The sequence below is a fragment of the Pristiophorus japonicus genome, chromosome 1 (assembly GCF_044704955.1).
Source record: "Pristiophorus japonicus isolate sPriJap1 chromosome 1, sPriJap1.hap1, whole genome shotgun sequence".
Classification (NCBI taxonomy): domain Eukaryota; kingdom Metazoa; phylum Chordata; class Chondrichthyes; family Pristiophoridae; genus Pristiophorus; species Pristiophorus japonicus.
The window spans coordinates 118,030,091-118,052,190 of NC_091977.1; the positions used below are offsets into that span (position 1 = coordinate 118,030,091).

Below are 22,100 nucleotides of genomic sequence, written 5' to 3' on the forward strand. Positions count from 1 at the left end.
GCCAAATTTCTAATAGTATAAAGTTAACCCACTGAGCAAGCCATAAGCCAGTTGTAGAATATTTTTGTCAAGTGCACTCTAGTGCTCCACTTCAAGGAAGCAGAAAGATTAATTTAGCAGCTGATGCAGAAGTTGGAACAGAGGATTACTTCTAAAGCCTTCCTAATTATTCTGGTGCAATGTTAAACTGTTCTTGAATTAAAGCAATGACATTTTCTAAACCCAGATGGCCTGACCTGATCTTGTTTTGGTAAGGAAAATCTTAAGAACATTACTGAAAAGGTCTGCAAAATGATGGGGCTGAACTTGCAGCCCCTATCGGTGCGTACGAGGTGTGCATGCGCCCATAGGGGCCCCTCAAGTTTCGGCATGCATTACACATGCGCCGAAACCCAGAACTTGCAATCTGTCAAGAATCCTCTTGACAGATCGCATGAATCTGAAGTAAATGGCCATTCACTGGCAGCGAGTTGGGCTATTTGCCCAACTTCTGCCCAGCAAATGCCCGTGAAATTCTTATGTCTGATAATGCAAGACTTTTAAAGTAGAAAACATTTTTTTTTCCAATAATGTAAACATTTAAAAACCTGTGAAATAAGGGAAGTTTATTTTTAGACCCTTTAAAATATACAAATTTATTTTTCAAAAGATTACATTTTTGTTTTGAATAATTAATTACATTTCATTGATTCATTTTAAATGTGACTTTAAAAAAAAATTGTTTTAAGTGTACATGTATTTTTGGGGGTATTCCCATTCATACTTATGGTGACTCCGTATATATGGATCTCACAACAAGTATGAATGGGAATACCCCTACTTTGATTGGTTGGGCTGGCACACGTGATCCCAGGGGTGCTTGCAAAATGCCTGCAACCGAGATATATGGGCCCAGAACCGCAAGTTGCTGAACCACCCGGACCACCGGGTAAATTCGTAGATTTTTTTCATGACGGAGGCATCTGACCACAACTTCTGCACCTATATCTGAAAGAGGCAGCTCCTGCTCTTCACCAATTTGGGAGGCAACAACACGTTCAAGGAAGGGAGGTTGGAGATGGGGCGATAGTTTGCAAGGATTGTTTTTTTGAGACAGATGATGACAGCAGATTTGAGGGAGAGGGGGACAGTACCTGAGGAGAGAGAACTGTTAACAATGTCAGCTTACTTGGGAGCCAGAAAAGGAAGTTAGGTGGTTAGCAGTTTGGTGGGAATAGGGTCAATGGAGTAGGAAGTGGGTCTCATGGACAAGATGAGCTCGGAAAGGTCATGAGGGGAGATTGGAGAGAAATTGGAGAAAGCTGTGAGGTCGGGGCTAGGGCAGAATGGATCCTTAGAGGAAGTTTGGTCTGGTGAGCGATGGGAAGGAAGGGAAGAGGCAGAGGCAGCCGAATGAATTTTCTCAATCTTAGAGACAAATAAGTCCATGAGCTCCTCACACTTATTGTTGGAGGTGAGGGTGGAGACTGGGGAGAGGGATTTAAAAAGGCAGTTTGCAGTGGAGAATAGAAGCCGGGGTTTATCTTTACATTCCAGAATGATTATGGAATCATGAGTGATTTTGGCAGATGAGAGCAGATCCCGATAGTGTTTTATGTGGTCTAGCCATATCTGGCGGTGAATGGCTAAACCGGTTGTCTGCCATATCTGTTCAGTGAAGATCAAGGTGTACCAGGGGGAATGGCCAGGGTGAGAGAAAGTAATTGTTTTAACAGGGACTAGGGCATCAGAGGTGGTGGTGAAGGTGTGATTGAGCAGATCGGTAGCTGCAGAAATATCATGGGGAATGGAGGACAAAGGCTGGACAGTTGGGAGTTCACAAGTGCAGTTGTAAGAGAGTCAGGAGAGTTTTTTGAAGGGACGGACACAGATTGAGGTGGGGGGGGGGGGGGGGGGGGGGGCGGTGTCAGAAGGGGTATGTGGGTGGAGAGCGATATGAGGAAGTGGCCAGAGATGGCCTTATCTGCGATTGACACGACGGGAGTAGTGAGGCCACAAGAGATGACAAGATCTGGGTTGGGGAGTTTATATGGAGGGAGAGATTAAGGGAGGATAGGAGGCTAGTGAACTCAGTAGAGCATGATGAATTGAGATGTAGGTTGAAATCACGGAGGATGAGAAGTCATTCCGTGCAGAGGCAGAGGGAGGAAAGTAGTGAAGAAATATCGGTAATAACATTTTTATGCTGCTTGAGTGGACAGTAGAGAACGAGAATTTTAAATGAGACGTGAGAGGGGTAAAATAGGGTGAGATACTCAAAGGAGGAGAAAGTACCGAAGGAGTAGGGGTTCAGACCAAAGTGTGATTTGCTGATGAGAGCCATACCGCCACCATGGCGGTCTGAGCGGGGCAAGTGGTGGAAGGTATAGCCAGGTGGGGAGGCTTCATTTAAGGGTAAGGTGTCATCGCCCTTCAACCAGACTTCTGTCAGGGCCATGATGTCGATGCCATCATCCACGATAGCTCATGGATGGGAAAAGCCTGGGCTAGCGAACGGACGTTCTGCAGAGAGGTGTGGAGAGGGTCGGCGATGGCTACCCCACTGCCTGCGTCTACAGGGTCAGTGCTGGTGGGGTGAGTTGGACGGGGAGGCGATTGGTAAGGTTAGCCCCCAGTGGGCGCACTGGGCGGGAAGGTTGGCGAGAGAGTAGGATCGGACAATTGGGGTTCCTGCTTGTAAGGAGGCAGCAATGAGTGTCTCGGTGGGCCCTTTGTATGATGCCAAGTGGGAAGCTGCAGGCTTATTTAAGAGGGAGTCAAGCCTAGGATGGTGGCAGGAAAATAGGAAGGTCGAAGAGTAAAGAAGAATTGGGGTATGGATTTTGGAGGGCAGAGTAGCCGAGAGAGGAGAGATGAAAGGAAACATGATGACAGGGGAGAACGGTCAGGAAGGGAAAAAGAAAAAAGGAAAGAGGGGAAAAAATGGAAAAAGTATTGAATGGCTCGGGTCCGAAGCGACAGCCGAAGTCCGCATGCAAATGAACAGGGGAAAAAGCTCAGGTTACATAGGCCTGTTTACACTTCCTACATGATCCCTGCCCCGCTTGCAGCTGGGAAAGGCATAAAACCAGAGACCAGCCCTCCGCCCCGCAAGTTCCTGATCTTGTCTCCCCCACCCCCCCACGCCCAAGTTCCTGTACTCTTCCCACCCCGAAGTTCCTGACCTTCTCCCCGCTGCAGTTCCTCATCTCCAGCCACCCACCGCCAGTACCTGGCATTATCTCGTCGCCATTTCCTGACCTTCCCTTTTCCCCATCCCCTAGTTCCTGACATTCTCTCTCCATCCCGAGTTCCTGACGTTCCCGCCGCCCCCCAGTTCCTGACATTCTTTCCGCCCCCCAGTTCCTGACATTCTACCCTTCCCCCCATCAACGTTCCAGACCTTCACCTCCTGCCCAACATTCCACCTGCACCCCGCCCCCATCATCCCCAGGTTCCTGACCTTCGTTTCCCCCCCCCCACCACCCCCCCGCCAACTGTTCCTGACAGTCTTCCCCACCCCCAGTTCCTGACCGTCTCTCTCTTCCCCACAGTTCCTACCCTCCTTAGAGTTCCTGACCCCTCTCTCTCTCTCTCTCTCTCTCTCTCTCCAATCCCCCTGCCAGTTCCTGACCTTTTTTCCCCCCCAGTTCCTGACCACCTTACCACACCCCCCACCAATTCTGACCACCTTCCTCCTCTCCCTCAGTTCCTGACCCTCTTTTCCCCCACCCACTCAGTTCCTGACCCCTCTCTTCCCCAAGTTCCTGACCCTCTTCCTCTCCCCGCCCTCACTACCCAGTTCCTGACGTTCTCTCCCCCAGTACCTGACCTCATCCCACCCCCCGAAGTTCCTGGCCTACTCCCTTCCCTCAGTTCCTAACCTTCTTTCTTTCCCCCCCGCCCCCACCCCTTTCCCTCCCACTGCCTAGTTCCTGACCTACGCTCTCTCCTTCCCCCCACCAGTTCCTGACGTTCTCTCCCCCAGTTCATGTCCTTCTCTCTTACGCCCCCCAGTTCTTGACCTTATCCCCCCCACCAGTTCCTGACCTTCCCTCCCCCCCAGTTCCTGACCCTCTTGCCCCCCCCACCCCCGAGTTCTTGACGTCACCCCTCTCCGCCACCCCCCCAAGATTTACTGACCTTCTTCCTTCCTCAGTCCCTGACCTTCGCTCTCCCCCACCCCCAGTTCCTTACGTTCTCCCACTCCACCGAGTTCCTGACCTTTACTCCCCTGCCCAGTTCCTGATCATCTTCCCCCCCACCCCACCCCCAGTTCCTGACCTCTTAACCGCCCCCTCCCCCGCAAGTCCCTGACCTTTTCTCTTTCCCTCCTGCCACACTCCTCCACCCAAGTTCCTGACATGCTCTCTCCACCGCACCCCCCTCATTTCCTGACGACCTCCCAGTTCCTAACCACCTTCCCCCCCCCGCCAATTCCTGATCTGTTTTCTAACCACCAGTTCCTGACCACCTCTTTCCGCCCCCCCAGTTCCTAAACTTCTCTCTTCTCCCCCCAAGAGTTCTTGACTTCTCCCCCTCGCCCTCAGCCTGCCGTCCCCCCCCCCCCACGAGATATTCTGACCTTCCGCTACCCCTAATTTCATGACCTTCTCCCCGCCCCTCCTCCTCCCACCAGTTCTTGATCTTCTCTCTCCTCACCCCAGTTCCTTACGTCCTCCCACCCCACCGAGTTCCTGGCCTCTCCCCACAACCCATTTCCTGACCTTTTCTCCCCTGCCCAGTTCCTGACCTCAAGTGGACTTAAAAGATCCCATGGCACTATTTCAATGAAGAGCAGGGGAATTATCCCCAGTTTCCTGGCCAATATTCAACCCTCGATCAAAATCACTAAACGGATTATATTGTCATTATCATGGGCATTGTTCTGCGCAAATTGGTTGCCACATTTCCTACATTACAAGAGTGACTACACTTCAAAAGTACAAAAGGCCCGCGATCACAGCGAGAGCGGGAGATCGAGGCCGAAGGTAAAACAAAGAAGTAAAAAGAAATTGAAGTGTGACGTGACAGCCAAGCCGGTAAGTGATTGGCTGGTGGATTGGTGAGTATTTTATCTTTTTCTATTTCTTATCAGTAGGAAACCTTTGGCATTGTTGCCAAATTAAGTTAATTTAAGGGTTAAGTCACGGCAGGAGAGCCCAGACCCGTGTCATGCTCCTCCTGTGCTATGTGGGAAATCAGAAACATTTCCAGTGTCCCTGGCTACTACGTGTGCAGGAAGTGTATCCAGCTGAGCTCCTGTCAGACAACCTTGCGGTACTGGAGCTGCGCATGGATTCACTCTGGAGCATCCGCGATGCTGAGGATGTCGTGAATAGCACGTTTAGTGAGTTGGTCACACCGCAGGTAAAGGTTACAAAGGCAGATAGGGAATGGGTGACCATCAGGCAGAGCAAGAGTAGGAAGGTAGTGCAGGGGTCCCCTTTGGTCATCTCCCTCCAAAACAGATATACCACTTTGGATACTGATGGGAGAAATGTCTCATCAGGGAAAGGCAGCAGCAGCCAAGGTCATGGCACCATGGGTGGCTCTGCTGCACAGGAGGGCAGGAAATAGAGTGGGAGAGCCATAGTGGTGGGGGATTCTATTGTAAGGGGAATAGACAGGCGTTTCTGCGATCACAATCGAGACTTCAGGATGGTATGTTACCTCCCGGATGCAAGGGTCAAGGATGTCTCGGAGCGTCTGCAGGACATTTTAGAGGAGATGAACAGCCAGTTGTCATGGTGCATATAGGTACCAATGATATAGGTAAAAAACGGGATGAGGTTCTACAAGCTGAATTTAGGGAGCTAGGAGTTAAATTAAAAAGTAGGACCTCAAAAGGTAGTAATCTCATGATTAGCATGTGGCACTGGTAGCAGTCAGAGTAGAAAAGCAGGATAGCTAAGGTCAATACGTGGCTTGAGAAATGGTGCAAGAGGGAGGGATTCAAATTCCTGGGACATTGGAACCAGTTCTAGGGGAGGTGGGACCAGTACTAATCAGACAGTCTGCACCTGGGCAGGACCAGAACCGATGTCCTTGGGGGAGTGTTTGCTAGTGCTGTTGGGGAGGGTTTAAACTAATATGGCAGGGGGATGGGAACCTATGCAGGAAGACGGAGGGAAGTAAAATGGGGGCAGAAGCAAAAGGTAGAAAGGAGATAAGGAAAAGTGGAGGGCAGGGAAATCAAAGGCAAATATCAAAAAGGGCCACAGTACAACATAATTCTAAAAGGACAAAGAGTGTTAAAAAAACAAACCTGAAGGCTCTGTGTCTCAATGAGAGGAGCATTCGTAATAAGCTGGATGAATTAACTGCGCAGATAGCGGTTAACAGATATGACGTAATTGGGATTACGGAGACATGGCTCCAGGGTGACCAAGGCTGGGAACTCAACATCCAGGGGTATTCAAGATTCAGGAAGGATAGACAGGATGGAAAAGGAGGTGGGGTAGTGTTGCTGGTTAAAGAGGAGATTAACGCAATAGTAAGGAAGGACATTAGCTTGGATGATGTGGAATCTGTATGGGTAGAGCTGCGGAACACCAAAGGGCAGAAAACGCTAGTGGGAGTTGTGTACAGACCACCAAACAGTAGTAGGGAGGTTGGGGATGGCATCAAACAGGAAATTAGGGATGCGTGCAATAAAGGTACAGCAGTTATCATGGGTGACTTTAATCTACATATAGATTGTCTCACCAAACTGGTAGCAATACAGTGGAGGAGGATTTCCTGGAGTGTATAAGGGATGGTTTTCTAGGCCAATATGTCGAGGAACCAACTAGAGAGCTGGCCATCCTAGACTGGGTGTTGCGTAATGAGAGAGGATTAATTAGCAATCTTGTTGTGCAAAGCCCCTAGGGGGAAGAGTGACCATGATATGGTAGAATTCCTCATTAAGATGGAGAGTGACACAGTTAATTCAGAGACTAGGGTCCTGAACTTAAAGAAAGGTAACTTCGATGGTATGAGATGTGAATTGGCTAAGATAAACTGGCGAATGATACTTAAAGGGTTGATGGTGGATAGGCAATGGCAGACATTTAAAGATCACATGGATGAACTTCAACAATTGTACATCCCTGTCTGGCGTAAAAATAAAACGGGGACGGTGACTCAACCGTGGCTGACAAGGGAAGTTAGAGATAGTGTTAAAATCAAGGAAGAGGCATATAAATTGGCCAGAAAAAGCAGCAAACCTGAGGACTGGGAGAAATTTAGAATTCAGCAGAGGCGAACAAAGGGGTTAATTAGAAGGGGGAAAATAGAGTATGAGAGTAAGCTTGCAGGGAACATAAAAACTGACTGCAAAAGCTTCTATAGATATGTGAAGAGAAAAAGATTAGTGAAGACAGATGTAGGTTCCTTGCAGTCAGAATCAGGTGAATTTATAATGGGGATCAAAGAAATGGCAGACCAATTGAACAAATACTTTGGTTCGGTCTTCACTTAGGAAGACATGAATAATCTTCTGGAAATACAAGGGGATAGAGGGTCTAGCGAGAAGCAGAAACTGAAGGAAATCCTTATTAGTCAGGATATTGTGTTAGGGAAATTGATGGGACTGAAGGCCGATAAATCCGCAGAGCCCGATAGTCTGCATCCCAGAGTACTTAAGGAAGTGACCCTAGAAATAGTAGATTCATTGGTGGTCATTTTCCAACATTCTATAGACTCTGGATCAGTTCTTATGAATTGGAGGGTAGCTAATGTAACACCACTTTTTAAAAAAAGGAGGGAGAGAAAACAGGGAATTATAGACCAGTTAGCCTGACATCGGTAGTGGGGAAAATGTTGGAATCAATAATTAAAGATGTAATAGCAGCGCATTTGGAAAGCAGTGACAGGATCGGTCCAAGTCAGCATGGATTTATGAAAGGGAAATCATGCTTGACAAATCTTCTAGAATTTTTTGAGGATGTAACTAGTAGAGTGGACAAGGGAGAGCTAGTGGATGTGGTGTATTTGGACTTTCAAAAGGCTTTTGACAAGGTCCCACACAAGAGATTAGTTTCCAAAATTAAAGCACATGGTATTGGGGGTAATGTATTGGCGTGGATAGAGAACTGGTTGGCAGACAGGAAGCAAAGAGCAGGAATAAACGGGTCCTTTTCAGGTCGGCAGTCAGTGACTAGTGGAGTACCGCAAGGTTCAGTGCTGGGACCACAGCTATTTACAATATACAGTAATGATTGAGACGAAGGAATTGAATGTAATATCTCCAAGTTTGCAGATGACACCAAGCTGGTGGCAGTGTGAGCTGTGAGGAGGATGCCAAGAGGCTGCAGGGTGACTTGGACAGGTTAGGTAAGTGGGCAAATGCATGGTAGATGCAGTATAATGTAGATAAATGTGAGGTGGCAAAAACAGGAAGGCAGAATATTATCTGACTGGTGACAGATTAGGAAAAGGGGAGGTGCAACGAGACCTGGGTGTCAGGTGGTGAAGGAGGCAAATAGCATGTTGGCCTTCATCGCGAGATTTGAGTATAGGAGCAGGGAGGTCTTACTGCAGTTGTACAGGGCCTTGGTGAGGCCACACCTTGAATATTGTGTACAGTTTTGATCTCCTAACCTGAGGAAGGACATTCTTGCTATTGAGGGAGTGCAGCAAAGGTTCACCAGACTGATTCCTGGGATGGCAGGGGTGACATATGAAGAAAAATTGGATCGACTAGGCTTATATTCATTGGAATTTAGAAGGAGAGGTGATCTCATAGAAACATATAAAATTCTGATGGGATTGCAGGAAGAATGTTCCCGATATTGGGGAAGTCCAGAACCAGGAGTCACAGTCTAAGGATAAGGGGTAAGCCATTTAGGACCGAGATTACTTCTTCACTCAGAGAATTGTGAAGATGTGGAATTCTCTACCACAGAAAGTTGTTGAGGCCAGTTCGTTAGATATATTCAAAAGGCATTTAGACGTGGCCCTTACGGCTAAAGGGATCAAGGGGTATTAAGAGAAAGCAGGAATGGGGTACTGAAGTTGCATGATCAGCCATGATCATATTGACTGGTGATGCAGGCTTGAAGGACCGAATGGTCTATTCCCTCACCTATTTTCTATGTTTCTATGTTTTGCCGAAGGCTTATCGACCTGTAACGTTAGCTGCTTCTCTCTCCACAGATGCTGCCTGACTTGCTGAGTAGTTCCAGCATTTTCTGTTTTTACTTCAAAAGTACTTAATTGGCTGACCCTCCCCATAAGCAGTCCCTTGGAATCGAGGAAGACTTGCTTCCACTCCTGAAGTGAGTTCTTTGGTGGCTGAGCAGTCCAATATGAGAGCCACGGACTCTGTCAAAGGTGGGACAGATAGTTGTTGACGGAAGGGGTGGGTGGGACTGGTTTGCCGCATGCTCTTTCCGTTGCCTGCGCTTGATTGGGTGCTCAGTGTCCTCCCGGTGGACTTAATTAGCTGTAAAGTGCTTGGAGATATCCTGAAAGGCTGTTTATAATTGCAAGTCTTTCTTTCTTTCATAGTGACACCTGATATTTGGAAGAAATGAGTGGAGAAGGAGAAGTTGTTCAATACAAGAATACATTCAGCCTTCTACCCCCCCCTGGTAGAAGCGGCGGAGTGAGGTGTTGAATGGGAAATGGTGGGTCTCCGTCCAAGGAAGAACCGGAGGGCCCACAGATCGCCTTAGTGGGGGGATGGAGCTGCAGAGGGACTGGATGAAGAACAGGAAACGGTTGAAGTTACGGGGAGTGGGGTGGCGGGCCTCATAAGAGTTCCACATGTAGATCAGAACAGTTTGGAGAAGGGAAAGATGATGCTTGAGATTTAAGTTACAAGGAATGATTTTCTGTCACCTCAGATTGAGCCTGATTTGTGGTACTGTGGAAAAAATTAACATGAATTACATCGGAAGCCTGAAATGCAAACTGGTTTACTTGCAATTAAAAACATTGCAGCAAAAGCTGTTTGAGAATGAGTAACAAGCAGCTTTGCTTGTGGACGAATAAATGCTACAGACGACCAAGGATGATATTTCAGATTGAGGCTGTACTTATACATGGAGTGAGGGATAGTACTTTATTCCCTCCCACCTCCCCGCGATTCTGCCCACACCCGCTGTGAATCTGGCTGGTTGTCGGGTGGGAAATCAGTTGAGAGAATTCAAAACAGGTCCTGCCGAATTTGGGAAATCCTTACTGCCGGGTATCTCGTTCACAAATTCACTCCCCTCACCCCGCTCGCTTCCTGGCTCAGAGTTATTTTCGGCCCTAATATCTCTCAATATAGCAAACAAGAACTTCATATAATTCTTCGAGCATTTGCCAACAGCAATATCTAAGTATATAATCACATTTAATATTAAATATCTGTTTTGATCAAGGATAATAAAACATTTTCTTGTACCGGATTTTGATTCTCGTAGTTTCTCTTCTTTTGCTCCTGCCCAGCTCCAAGCCCAACTAAACCATCCTCCAGAGTTATCTTCTTCAACTTTTGCACCAGGTCTGTAAATCTTATGCCCTGCTTTCATAGCCTAGCACAACATTTAATAACATAGTCTTTACTTTCTTTACCAGAAGCACTGAATTTTATGTTTTATGATTATGTTGCTAATAAACTGTGCAGTGCAGATTTAAGTATTCAAAAAAAGTAGTCAAATAATTACAGATTTTTTTGTTACTGTGCCATAAATATTGAAAAAGGATTAATACAATAAAGTAAACAAAGTAAAAATGACAAAAAAGCCTGATAAGCAGTATTAGAAACGAACTATTCTTTGGCACAAAGAATAATTTGCATTTCAAAAGCCTCCTTCCCAAATACCTCAACTTCTGCCTGTTGTCTTGCAAGTGTAATATTGAACAAATCAAGCTCCTTTTCAAGTTCCTGAAAAGGAAAATATCGATGAATGTAATTCAAAGTATTAACATTTAGACCATTGATAACCAAACTCTAAACAATCTTCGGACTACTTATATAGTTTATTTCCTTACCATTTCAGAAGAAGGGACAAATATTAATATTCAATTTTTCTTAAAAAATGGTTGAAAATTCACAATACTTCCAGCACACTCTCACCATTACTCCAGTGGGATTCCATCACAAGAGCTACAAATTAGGCCAGGAACTATTTATAACCTATATGAATGACTTGGATGAAGGGACTGCGTATGATGTAGCCAAATTTGCAGATGGTACAAAGATAGGTGGGAAAGCAAGTTGTGAGGTGGACACAAAGAATAGTCCACTCCGTATAGTCCACCCCGTATAGTTGGGAGTTGAGAGATCAGCGAGTCGGGAGGCCAGGAGTCAGAGGAGCAGGAGGCCCGGAGGTTGGCGAGGAGTTCACTTCTGGCAAGGAGCTCACAGCCCTCAGCCGGGCAGGTAAGTGATTGGCTGTTTGATTCGTAAGTATCTCTCTTTTTCTTTTTAATCAGGTAAATAGAGGGATGGCAGGGGAGCTCAGTCCTGTGGAGTGCACATCCTGCGGCATGTGGGAAGTCCTGGACGCTTCATGCGTCCTAGATAACCATGTGTGCAGGATGTGTCTCCAGCTTCCACTACTCGAGCTCCGCGTTTCGGAGCTTGAGCGACAGCTGCAGTCAATACAGTGCATCCACAAGGCTGAGAGCTACATGGATAGCATGTTTCAGGAGGTGGTCACCCCGCAGCTTAAAAGCGTGCAGGCAGAGGGGCAGTGGGTGAACATCAGATGGAGGAAGAATGCTAGGCAGGTAGTGCAGGAGCCCCTGAGTCCATCTCGCTTTCCAACAGATATTCTCTTTTGAGTACCAGTGAAGGTGTTGGTGCCTCTGGGGAGTGCAGCCAGAGCCAAGTCCAAGGCGCCAAGGGGGGGCAGAGGGACAAAGAATGATAGCGTTGTAGTGGTAGGGGATTCAATAGTTAGGGGAACAGAGAGGCGTTTCTGCGGCCGTAGACATGACTCCAGGATGGTATGGTGCCTCCCTAGTGCCAGGGTCAAGGATGTCACAGAGCGGATGCAGGGCATTCTGGGGGGAGGGAGGGTAAACAGCTCGAGGTCGTGGTCCATATCGGGACCAATGACATGGGTAGAAAGAGAGATGAGGTCCTGCAGGCAGAATTTAGGGAGCTAGGAGAAACATTAAAGGGTAGGACCTCAAAGGTAGTAATCTTCAGGTTACTACCGGTGCCACGTGCCAATGAGTATAAGAATAGAAGGATAGAGAGGATGAACACGTGGCTGAAGAGTTGGTGCAGGAGGGAAGGCTTTAAATTTCTGAGGCATTGGGACTGCCTCTGGGGGAGATGGGACCTGTACAAACCGGACGGATTGCATCTCAACAGCACCGGGACCAATATCTCCGCGGGGAGTTTTGCAAGTGCTGTTAGAGAGAGTTTAAGCTAGCTTGGCAGGGGGATGGGACCCCGAGAACAAATTCAATACGGAAGGAAGTAAAGCTGAAATTGGACAGCAAGAAAAATTCGAAAATGAATCAGTAAGATAGAGGAAACAAGGGTTAGTAAATAGTAATCAAGGAGGTCTTCTTGTGCTAAATCGTATATACTTTAATGCAAGGAGTATAGCAAATAAGGCAGATGAGGCAAGAGCACAGGTAGACACTTAGGTGTATGACATTATAGCCATTACTGAGACATGGCTGAAAGAGGGGCAGGTTTGGCAGCTCAATATTCCTGGTTACAGGATTTTTAGACAAGACAGAGAGGGGGGTGAAAAGGGCAGGAGGGGTCGTGGTATTGATTAAAGAAACTATTACCGGTGAGGAGGGATGATATGTTAGAGGGATCATCAAATGAGGCCATATAAGTCGAATTGAAAAATAAAAAAGGAGCGATCACACTGCTGGGCATTTATTATAGACCTGCAAACAGTGGGAGGGAGATAGAGGAGCAAATATGTAGGCAAATTTCTGTGAAGTCCAATAGTAGGGGATTTTATCTAAATGGCGGCAGATTAGGAAAATCTGAGGCAGTCCCAATGCCTCAGAAATTTAAAGCCTTCCCTCCTGCACCAACTCTCCAGCCACGTGTTCATCCCCTCTATCCTTCTATTCTTATACTCATTGGCACGTGGCACTGGTAGTAACCTGAAGATTACTACCTTTGAGGTCCTACCCTTTAATAGTAGGGGATTTTAACTATTCTAATAGTGATTGGGACAAATATAGTGTGAAGGGTACAGAGGCTGCGAAATTCTTAAAATGTATTCAAGAGAACTTTTTTAGTCAGTATGTAACAAGCCCAACATGAGAGGGGGCGGTTTTGGATTTAGTTTTAGGGGAATGAAGCTGGGCAGGTGAAAGAGGTCATCAGTGGGAGAGCACTTGGGTGCCAGTGACAATAATTCAGTCAGATTCATGATAGTTATGGATAAGGACAAGGATAGACTAGGAATAAAAGTCCCAAATTGGGGAAAAGCTAACTTTGCTAAGTTGAGAAGTGATTTGGCCACAGTGGACTGGAAACAGCTACTTGTAGGTAAATCAGTGTCGGAACTGTGGGAGGTATTCAAGGAGGAGATCGGAGGGCTCAGGCCAAACATGTGCCCTTAAAGGGTGGGAATAACAATTCTAGAGCCCCCTGGATGTCGAGGGACTTACAGGGGAGGATAAAGAAAAAAAGGAAAGCTTATGTCATATACCGTCGGCTAAATACTTTAGAATCTTCGGAGGAATATAGGGCTAGATTTTACACTTTGTGCAGATCACCCAAAAATGGGTGTTATTTCCGGCGCGGGCGGTAAAAATGGCTTTTCAGATCGCCAGCTTGTCGCCCATTTTCAAAGCCCCGAGTCTCCATTTTTAAAATTGGGCGTTACTGCGAGCGATATGAAATGGGCATTAGCGTTAAATCTCTCGGACCTTCTACCGTAAAGTGTCGCCGTCCTGAGCAACCTAGAAACATAGAAAATAGGTGCAGGGTAGGCCATTCGGCCCTTCGAGCCTGCACCACCATTCAATAAGATCATGGCTGATCATTCCCTCAGTACCCCTTTCCTGCTTTCTCTCCATACCCCTTGATCCCCTTAGCTGTAAGGGCCATATCTAACGCCCTCTTGAGTATACCCAATGAACTGACATCAACAACTCTCTGCGGCAGGGAATTCCACAGGTTAACAACTCTCTGAGTGAAGAAGTTTCTCCTCATCTCAGTTCTAAATGGCCTACCCCTTATCCTAAGACTGTGCCCCTGGTTATGGACTACCCCAACATCGGGAACATTCTACCCGCATCTAACCTGTCGCGTCCCGTCAGAATCTTATACGTTTCCATGAGATCTCCCCTCATCCTTCTAAACTCCAATGTATAAAGGCCCAGTTGATCCAATCTCTCCTCATGTGTCAGTCCATCCATCCCGGAAATCAGTCTGGTGAACCTTGGCTGCACTCCCTCAATAGCAAGAACATCCTTCCTCAGATTAGGAGACCAAAACTGAACATAATATTCCAGGTGAGGCCTCCCTAATGCCCTGTACAACTGCAGTAGGATCTCCCTGCTCCTATACTCAAATCCCCTAGCTATGAAGGCCAACATACCATTTGCCTTCTTCACCGCCTGCTGTACATGTATGCCAACTTTCAATGGCTGATGAACCATGACACCCAGATCTCATTGCACCTCCCCTTTTCCTAATCTGCCGCCATTTAGATAATATTCTGTCTTCACGATTTTGCCCACAAAGTGGATAACCTCACATTTATCCACATTCTACAACATCTGCCATGCATTTGCCCACTAACCTAACCTGTCCAAGTCACCCTGCATACTCTTAGCGTCCCACTCACAGCTCACACCGCCACCAGTTTAGTGTCATCTGCAAACTTGGAGATATTACACTCAATTTCATCATCTAAATCATTGATGTATATTGTAAAGAGCTGGGGTCCCAGCACTGAGCCCTGCGGCACTCCACTAGCCACTGCCTGCCATTCTGAAAAGGACACATTTATCCCGACTCTCTGCTTCCTATCTGCCAAACAGTTCTCTATCCACATCAGTATATTACTCCCAATACCATGTGCTGTGATTTTGCACACTAATCTCTTGTGTGGGACCTTGTCAAAAGCCTTTTGAAAGTCCAAATACACCACATCCACTCGTTCTCCCTTGTCCTCTCTATTAGTTGCATCCTCAAAAAGTTCCAGAAGATTTGTCAAGCATGATTTCTCCTTCATAAATCCATGCTGACTTGGACCGATCCTGTCACTGCTTTCCAAATTCGCTGCAATTTCATCCTTAATAATGGATTCCAACATTTTCCCCACCACCGATGTCAGGCTAACCGGTCTATAATTATCCGCTTTCTCTCTCCCTCCCTTTTTAAAAAGTGGTGTTACATCAGCTACCCTCCAGTCCATAGGAACTGATCCAGAGTCGATAGAATGTTGGAAAATGATCACCAATGCATCCACTATTTCTAGGGCCACTTCCTTAAGTACTCTGGGATGCAGACTATCAGGCCCCGGGGATTTATCGGCCTTCAATCCCATCAATTTCCCTAACACAATTTCCCGCCTAATAAGGATATCCTTCAGTTCCTCCTTCTCACTAGACCCTCGGTCCCCTAGTACTTCCGGAAGGTTATTTGTGTCTTCCTTCGTGAAGACAGAACCAAAGTATTTGTTCAATTGGTCTGCCATTTCTTTGTTCCCCATTATAAAGTCACCTGAATCCGACTGCAAGGGACCTACGCTTGTCTTCACTAATCTTTAATCTTCACATATCTATAGAAACCTTTGCAGTCAGTTTTTATATTCCCAGCAAGCTTCTTCTCGTACTCTATTTTCTGCCTCTTAATTAAATCCTTTGTCCTCCTCTGCTGATTTATAAATTTCTCAGTCCTCAGGTTTGCTGCTTTTTCTGGCTAACTTATATGCCTCTTCCTTGGATTTAACACTATCCTTAATTTCCCTTGTTCGCCACGGTTGAGCCACCTTTCCCGTTTTATTTTTACTCCAGACTGGGATGTACAAGTGCTGAAGTTCATCCATATGATCTTTAAATGTTTGCCATTGCCTATCCACCATCAACCCTTTAAATATCATTTGGCAGTCTATTCTAGCCAATTCACGCCTCAAACCATCGAAGTTACCTTTCCTTAAGTTCGGGACCCTAGTTTCTGAATTAACTGTCACTCTCCATCTTAATATAGAATTCTATCATGTTATGGTCACTCTTCCCCAAGGGGCCTCGCACAACAAAATTGTCAAATTAGTCCTTTCTCATTACACAACGGGCATGGCAACGCTTGATTCCCGCGATTCAAGAGGTCAGGGGTCATCATTACATGCGCAGAAGAGACAGAGAGAGGGAGCAGAGAGTGATTGAAAGCGTGTGTGGGTGTAGTGTGTGCTTGTTTGGCTGTTGTGGGAGGCACGAGGGAAATTCACCAGCAGCAAAAGGCCTACTAAGCACCAAGAACATAGTTGGCACCGAGTTTTTGTCCAACAAATAATACATAACATAGAAGGTATGGAGGAGGCCCTGGAGCTGTTAGCCAGGAACACTGGTGGCAGAGGGCTCCCAGTGATTCTAGAGCACAGCACTGCACCCCAAGGTGCCGCACCCCGATTGCCAACACCACAAGAGCCAAGAGCAACATCTTGCTTCTGGGCTCGGAGCACGTTCCCACCTCGGGACCGTCCTCTCACGTATCCATCCAAGCAGCGGTTCTGCCATTATCCCCGCCCCCCCCCCCCCCACCCGCCAATGAAGTAGCCCCTGAGGAGCTCCTCGGCCAGGTAGCTTGGAGTCAGGAGGGGAAGGAGAAGGGAGGAAGGAAAGTGAGGTGCATGACCACAGGTGTTGTCTGGGGCATATTTTTATGTTGCTGTTGCTATTTTGGTGGGAGGGTCGGGCAAGGGGCGAGGGGCTACCTTGTTGGTTTGCATTTGTGTTCTGTTTTGTTGGAAATGGGGACTACTGTAATGATGTAAATATGATAAATTTGTTGTGGGCTAGGGCGGGGTGGTTCTTACAAATATACTTGTGATTTCAGACAAATGGTCAGATTAGATGTTTTTTATTTAACATAACCTTGTTACGCATTGGCTTAGATAGCTGCACCGTTACACACTGGTGATTCCTTAATATGAAAGGGTATAATTACACTTAACTTGAATCAACTTAAACTTGAACGGTCACCAAGCTGATGCCCACCATTGATGTATGACCTACACACCCAGCAGTGTTGCAGCTTTGTAAATACCACCAACGTTCTTTCAAGCAAAGCACTCATTTATGAGCTCCTGACGAACAGTCTTGCAGCTATGATGCCATCACGGGCCCTTTCCTGTGGTCTACAAGGGGGCGGGTGCATGGCTTCTGCGTCAGCCTGATTGTCTGTTCCGATGTCAGCGTCCACCTCCTTGTCCTCCTCTTCCTCTCTCTCCTGAGGTGAACCGTCAGACCCTTCTGGCAATTCTTGTCCCCTCCTGATAACCAAGCTGTGCAGCATGCAGCACACCAGCACGAATTGAGCTACCTGCTCAGGGTGGTATTGGAGCTCGCCTCCAGAGTGGTCCAGGCATCTAAAGCGCTGCTTAAGCACACCAATGGTTTTCTGCACGATATTGCGAGTGGCTCTGTGGCTCTCGTTGTATTGCTTCTCGGCTTCGGTGTGGGTGTCACGCAGGGGGGTCATCAGCCAGGTGGCGAGGCCATATCCTTTGTCACCAAGCATCCAGCATTGACCTTGTGGCTTACTGGTAAACAAGTCAGATACAGTGCTCTCACGCAGGATGTGAGCATCATGGATGCTGCCCGGAAATTTAGCATTCACTACCATAATAATTTGCTGGTGGTCGACAAGTTGCACATTCAGGGAGTGGAATTCCTTGCAGTTCCTGAAAACCTCTGCATCCTGAAAAGGTGCCCGCATCATGATGTGAGTACAATCTATTGCTCCCTGCACCTTGGGGAAGTTAGCAATTCGGTAGAATCCTAAAGCCCTGTCAGTCTGAGCCTCCCTGGTCATAGGGAAGCTGATAAAGTCCATTCTGTGTGCGTAGAGCTTCAGTGACATGTCTAATGCAGCAATGTGTCATGCTGAAATATACCCCAAATGTTGCCTGCTGAGGCCTGAAAGGAACCCGACGCATAGAACGAAAATTCCGCGGTGACCTTGACCTCGACAGACAGTGCAGTCCTGATGGTGCTGGCAGGCTGCAGATCTCCCCTCATGAGCTGGCATATCTCACTGATAACCTCTTTGTGGAAGCACAGTCTCCTGAGGCAGGTGGTGCAGCACAAGTTGAGGTAAGACTGCTTCTCCCTGTACTTGCGGGGGGTGCAACGTCTGGTCCTCCTCATCAGTCTGCTATGTCTTAGATTGGGCACATGATGCTGTCGAGTGTACCTTCTGCCATCTCAAGTCTGCAGCATGTGAATGGTCATCAAGAGAGGGTGAGAAAGGATAGGCCCCATTCCAATAGCTATCTGTTTTCCACCGATTGTTCACAAAGAATGAATGTCCCCACTAAGACACCTAGCACATTACAATTGTCCACACAATGAAAAGATGTTTGTTCAGATGTTCACATCACCTCCAAAGTACATCCAAACTCCCCCGAGGTTGAAGCGCAGTAGCCTTTTAAATGATTTAGAACATGGCGTCCATACAGTTGTGAGTAGTTCCGGATAGTTCAACATTTTCCCAGCGTTTATTTTGGCGAGCGATATTGTTGGCGAGGTGTGTGCGAGGTGCCGAAAGTAAGGATAGACGATATACTGGGCATTAGTTTCAGCAAATGTGATCTTTACGACAAAAAACAGTGGGCGGTCAGTATTATTAAATCACACCTTTAATTACATGCCGAAAGTAACGCTGGGCGATATGGGCGTTGAGTTCACCCATTCTGATGATTCTGCCAAATCTGGTCGTGAATGGTGGTGGACAATTAAACAACTAATGGGAGGAAGCTCCATGAAATTCCCCATCCTCAAAGCACGCGAGTGCAAAATACAAGGCTGAAGGGTTTGCAACCATCTTCAGCCAGAAGTGTCAAGTAGATGATCCACCTTAGCCCCGTCCGGAGTTACCCACCATCACAGAAGCCAGTCTTCAGACAATTCGATTCACTCCACGTGACATCAAGAAACGGCTGAGGGCACTGGATGCAAAAAGGCTAAGGGCCCCAATAACATCCCAGCTGAAGACTAGTACTCCAGAATTAGCTGCGACTTTAGTCAAGCGTTTTCACTACAGCTACAACATTGGCATCTACCCGACAAGGTGGAAAATTGCCCAGGTACGTTCTGTCCACAAAAAGCAGGACAAATTCAACCTGGCCAATTACTGCCCCATCAGTTTACTCTCAATCATCAGAAAAGTCATGGAAGGTGTCGCCGACAGTACTATCAAGCACCACTTACTGACCAATAACCTGCTCAGCTGCACAGTTTAGGTTCCGTCAGGACCACTCAAACCCAGATCTTATTACATCCTTGGTCCAAACATGGACAAAAGTGCTGAATTCCAGAGGTGAGGCGAGAGTGACTGCCTTTACCAACAATAGGTAAAAAACGGGATGAGGTCCTACGAGACAAATTTAGGGAGCTAGGAGTTAAATTCAAAAGTAGGACCTCAAAAGTAGTAATCTCAGGATTGCTACCAGCGCCATGTGCTAGTCAGAGTAGGAATCGCAGGATAGCTCAGATGAATACGTGGCTTGAGCAGTGGTGCAGAAGGGAAGGATTCAAATTCCTGGGGCATTAGAACCGGTTCTGGGGGAGGTGGGACCAGTGCAAACCGGACGGTCTGCACCTGGGCAGGACCGGAACCAATGTCCTAGGGGGAGTGTTTGCTCGTGCTGTTGAGAAGGAGTTAAACTAATATGGCAGGAGGACGGGAACCTATGCAGGGAGACAGAGGGAAATAAAATGGAGCCAGAAGCAGAAGATAGAAAGATAATAGTAAAACTGGAGGGCAGAGAAACCCAAGGCAAAAAACAAAAAAAAAGCAAAATTCTAAAGGGGCAAAGTGTGTTAAAAAGACAAGCCTGAAGGCTCTGTGCCTCAACGCGAGGAGTATTCGGAATAAGGTGGATGAATTAACTGTGCAGATAGCAGTTAACGGATATGATGTGATTGGCATCACAGAGACATGGCTCCAAGGTGACCAAGGCTGGGAACTCATCATCCAAGGGCATTCAGCATTTAGGAAGGATAGACAGAAAGAAAAAGGAGGCGGGGTGGCGTTGCTGGTTGAAGAGGAAATTAATGCAATTGTAAGGAAGGACATTAGCTTGGATGATGTGGAATCGGTATGGGTGGAGCTATGGAATACCAAAGGGTAGAAAACGCTAATGGGAGTTGTGTACAGGCCACCGAATAGTAGTAGTGAGGTTGGGGACAGCATCAAACAAGAAATAAGGGATGTGTGCAACAAAGGTACAGCAGTAATCATGGGCGACTTTAATCTACATATTGACTGAGCTAAACTAACTGGTAACAATGCGGTGGAGGAGGATTTCCTGGAGTATATTAGGAATGGTTTTCTAGACCAATATGTCGAGGAACCAACCAGAGAGCTGGCCATTCTAGACTGGATGATGTGTAATGAGAAGGGACTAATTAGCAATCTTGTTGTGCGAGACCCCTTGGGGAAGAGTGACCATAATATGGTAGAATTCTTTATTAAGATGGAGAGTGACACAGTTAATTCGGAAACTAGGGTCCTGAACTTAAGAAACGGTAACTTTGATGGTATGAGGCGCGAATTGGCTAGATTGGACTGGCAAATGATACTTAAAGGGTTGGTGGTGGATAGGCAATGGCAAACCTTTAAAGATCATATGGATGAACTGCAACAATTGTACATCCCTGTCTGGAGTAAAAATAAAACGAGAAAGGTGGCTCAACCATGGCTAACAAGGGAAATTAAGGATAGTGTTAAATCCAAGGAAGAGAAATATAATTTAGCCGCAAACCTGAGGACTGGGAGAAATTTAGAATTCAGCAGAGGAGAACAAAGGGTTTATTTAAGAGGGGGAAAATAGAGTACGAGAGGAAGCTTGCCAGGAACATAAAAACTGACTGCAAAAGCTTCTATAGATATGTGAAGAGAAAAAGATTAGTAAAGACAAACGTAGGTCCCTTGCAGTCGGATTCGGGTGAATTTATAATGGGGATCAAAGAAATGGCAGACCAATTGAACAAATACTTTGGTTCTGTCTTCACGAAGGAAGACACAAATAACCTTCCGGATGTACTGGGGGACCGAGGATCTAGTGAGAAGGAGGAACTGAAGGATATCCTTATTAGGCGGGAAATTGTGTTTGGGAAATTGATGGGATTGAAGGCCGATAAATCCCCGGAGCCTGATAGTCTACATCCCAGTGTACTTAGAGAAATGGCCCTAGAAATAGTGGATGCATTGGTGATCATTTTTCAACAGTCTATCGACTTGGGATCAGTCCCTATGGACTGGAGGGTAGCTAATGTAACACCACTTTTTAAAAAAGGAGGGAGAGAAAATGGGTAATTATAGACCGGTTAGCCTGACATCAGTAGTGGTGAAAATGTTGGAATCAATCATTAAGGGTGAAAGAGCAGCGAATTTGGAAAGCAGTGACAGGATCGGTCCAAGTCAGCATGGATTTATGAAAGGGAAATCATGCTTGACAAATCTTCAAGAATTTTTTGAGGATGTAACTAGTAGAGTGGACAAGGGAGAACCAGTGGATGTGGTGTATTTGGACTTTCAAAAGGCTTTTGACAAGGTCCCACACAAGAGATTGGTGTGCAAAATCAAAGCACATGGTATTGGGGGCAATGTACTGACGTGGATAGAAAACTGATTGGCAGACAAGAAGCAGCGAGTCGAGATAAATGTGTCCTTTTCAGAATGGCAGGCAGTGACGAGGGGGGTGCCGCAGGGCTCAGTGCTGGGACCCCAGCTCTTTACAATATACATTAATGATTTAGATGATGAAATTGAGTGTAATATCTCCAAGTTTGCAGATGACACTAAACTGGGTGGCGGTGTGAGCGGTGAGGAGGACGCTAAGAGGTTGCAGGGTGACATGGACAGGTTAGGCGAGTGGGCAAATACATGGCAGATGCAGTATAATGTGGATAAATGTGAGGTTATCCACTTTCGGGGCAAAAATGAAAGGCAGAATATTATCTGAATGGTGGCAGACTAGGAA

The 22,100-nt window shown here is 46.6% G+C and overlaps 1 protein-coding gene across 2 annotated transcripts in view; it reads right to left on the bottom strand.

Moving 5' to 3' along the window:
* vps13a (vacuolar protein sorting 13 homolog A) overlaps window positions 1-22,100 on the bottom strand; it is a 645,125-nt gene that overhangs the window by 462,533 nt on the left and 160,492 nt on the right. For both annotated transcript variants that reach the window (XM_070882697.1, XM_070882688.1), the window contains exons 14-15: window positions 10,775-10,837; window positions 10,355-10,484 (exon numbers count right to left, since the gene is read on the bottom strand). In XM_070882697.1, the coding sequence (XP_070738798.1) occupies window positions 10,355-10,484; window positions 10,775-10,837 (193 nt within the window). The remainder of the gene's footprint in view (window positions 1-10,354; window positions 10,485-10,774; window positions 10,838-22,100) is intronic.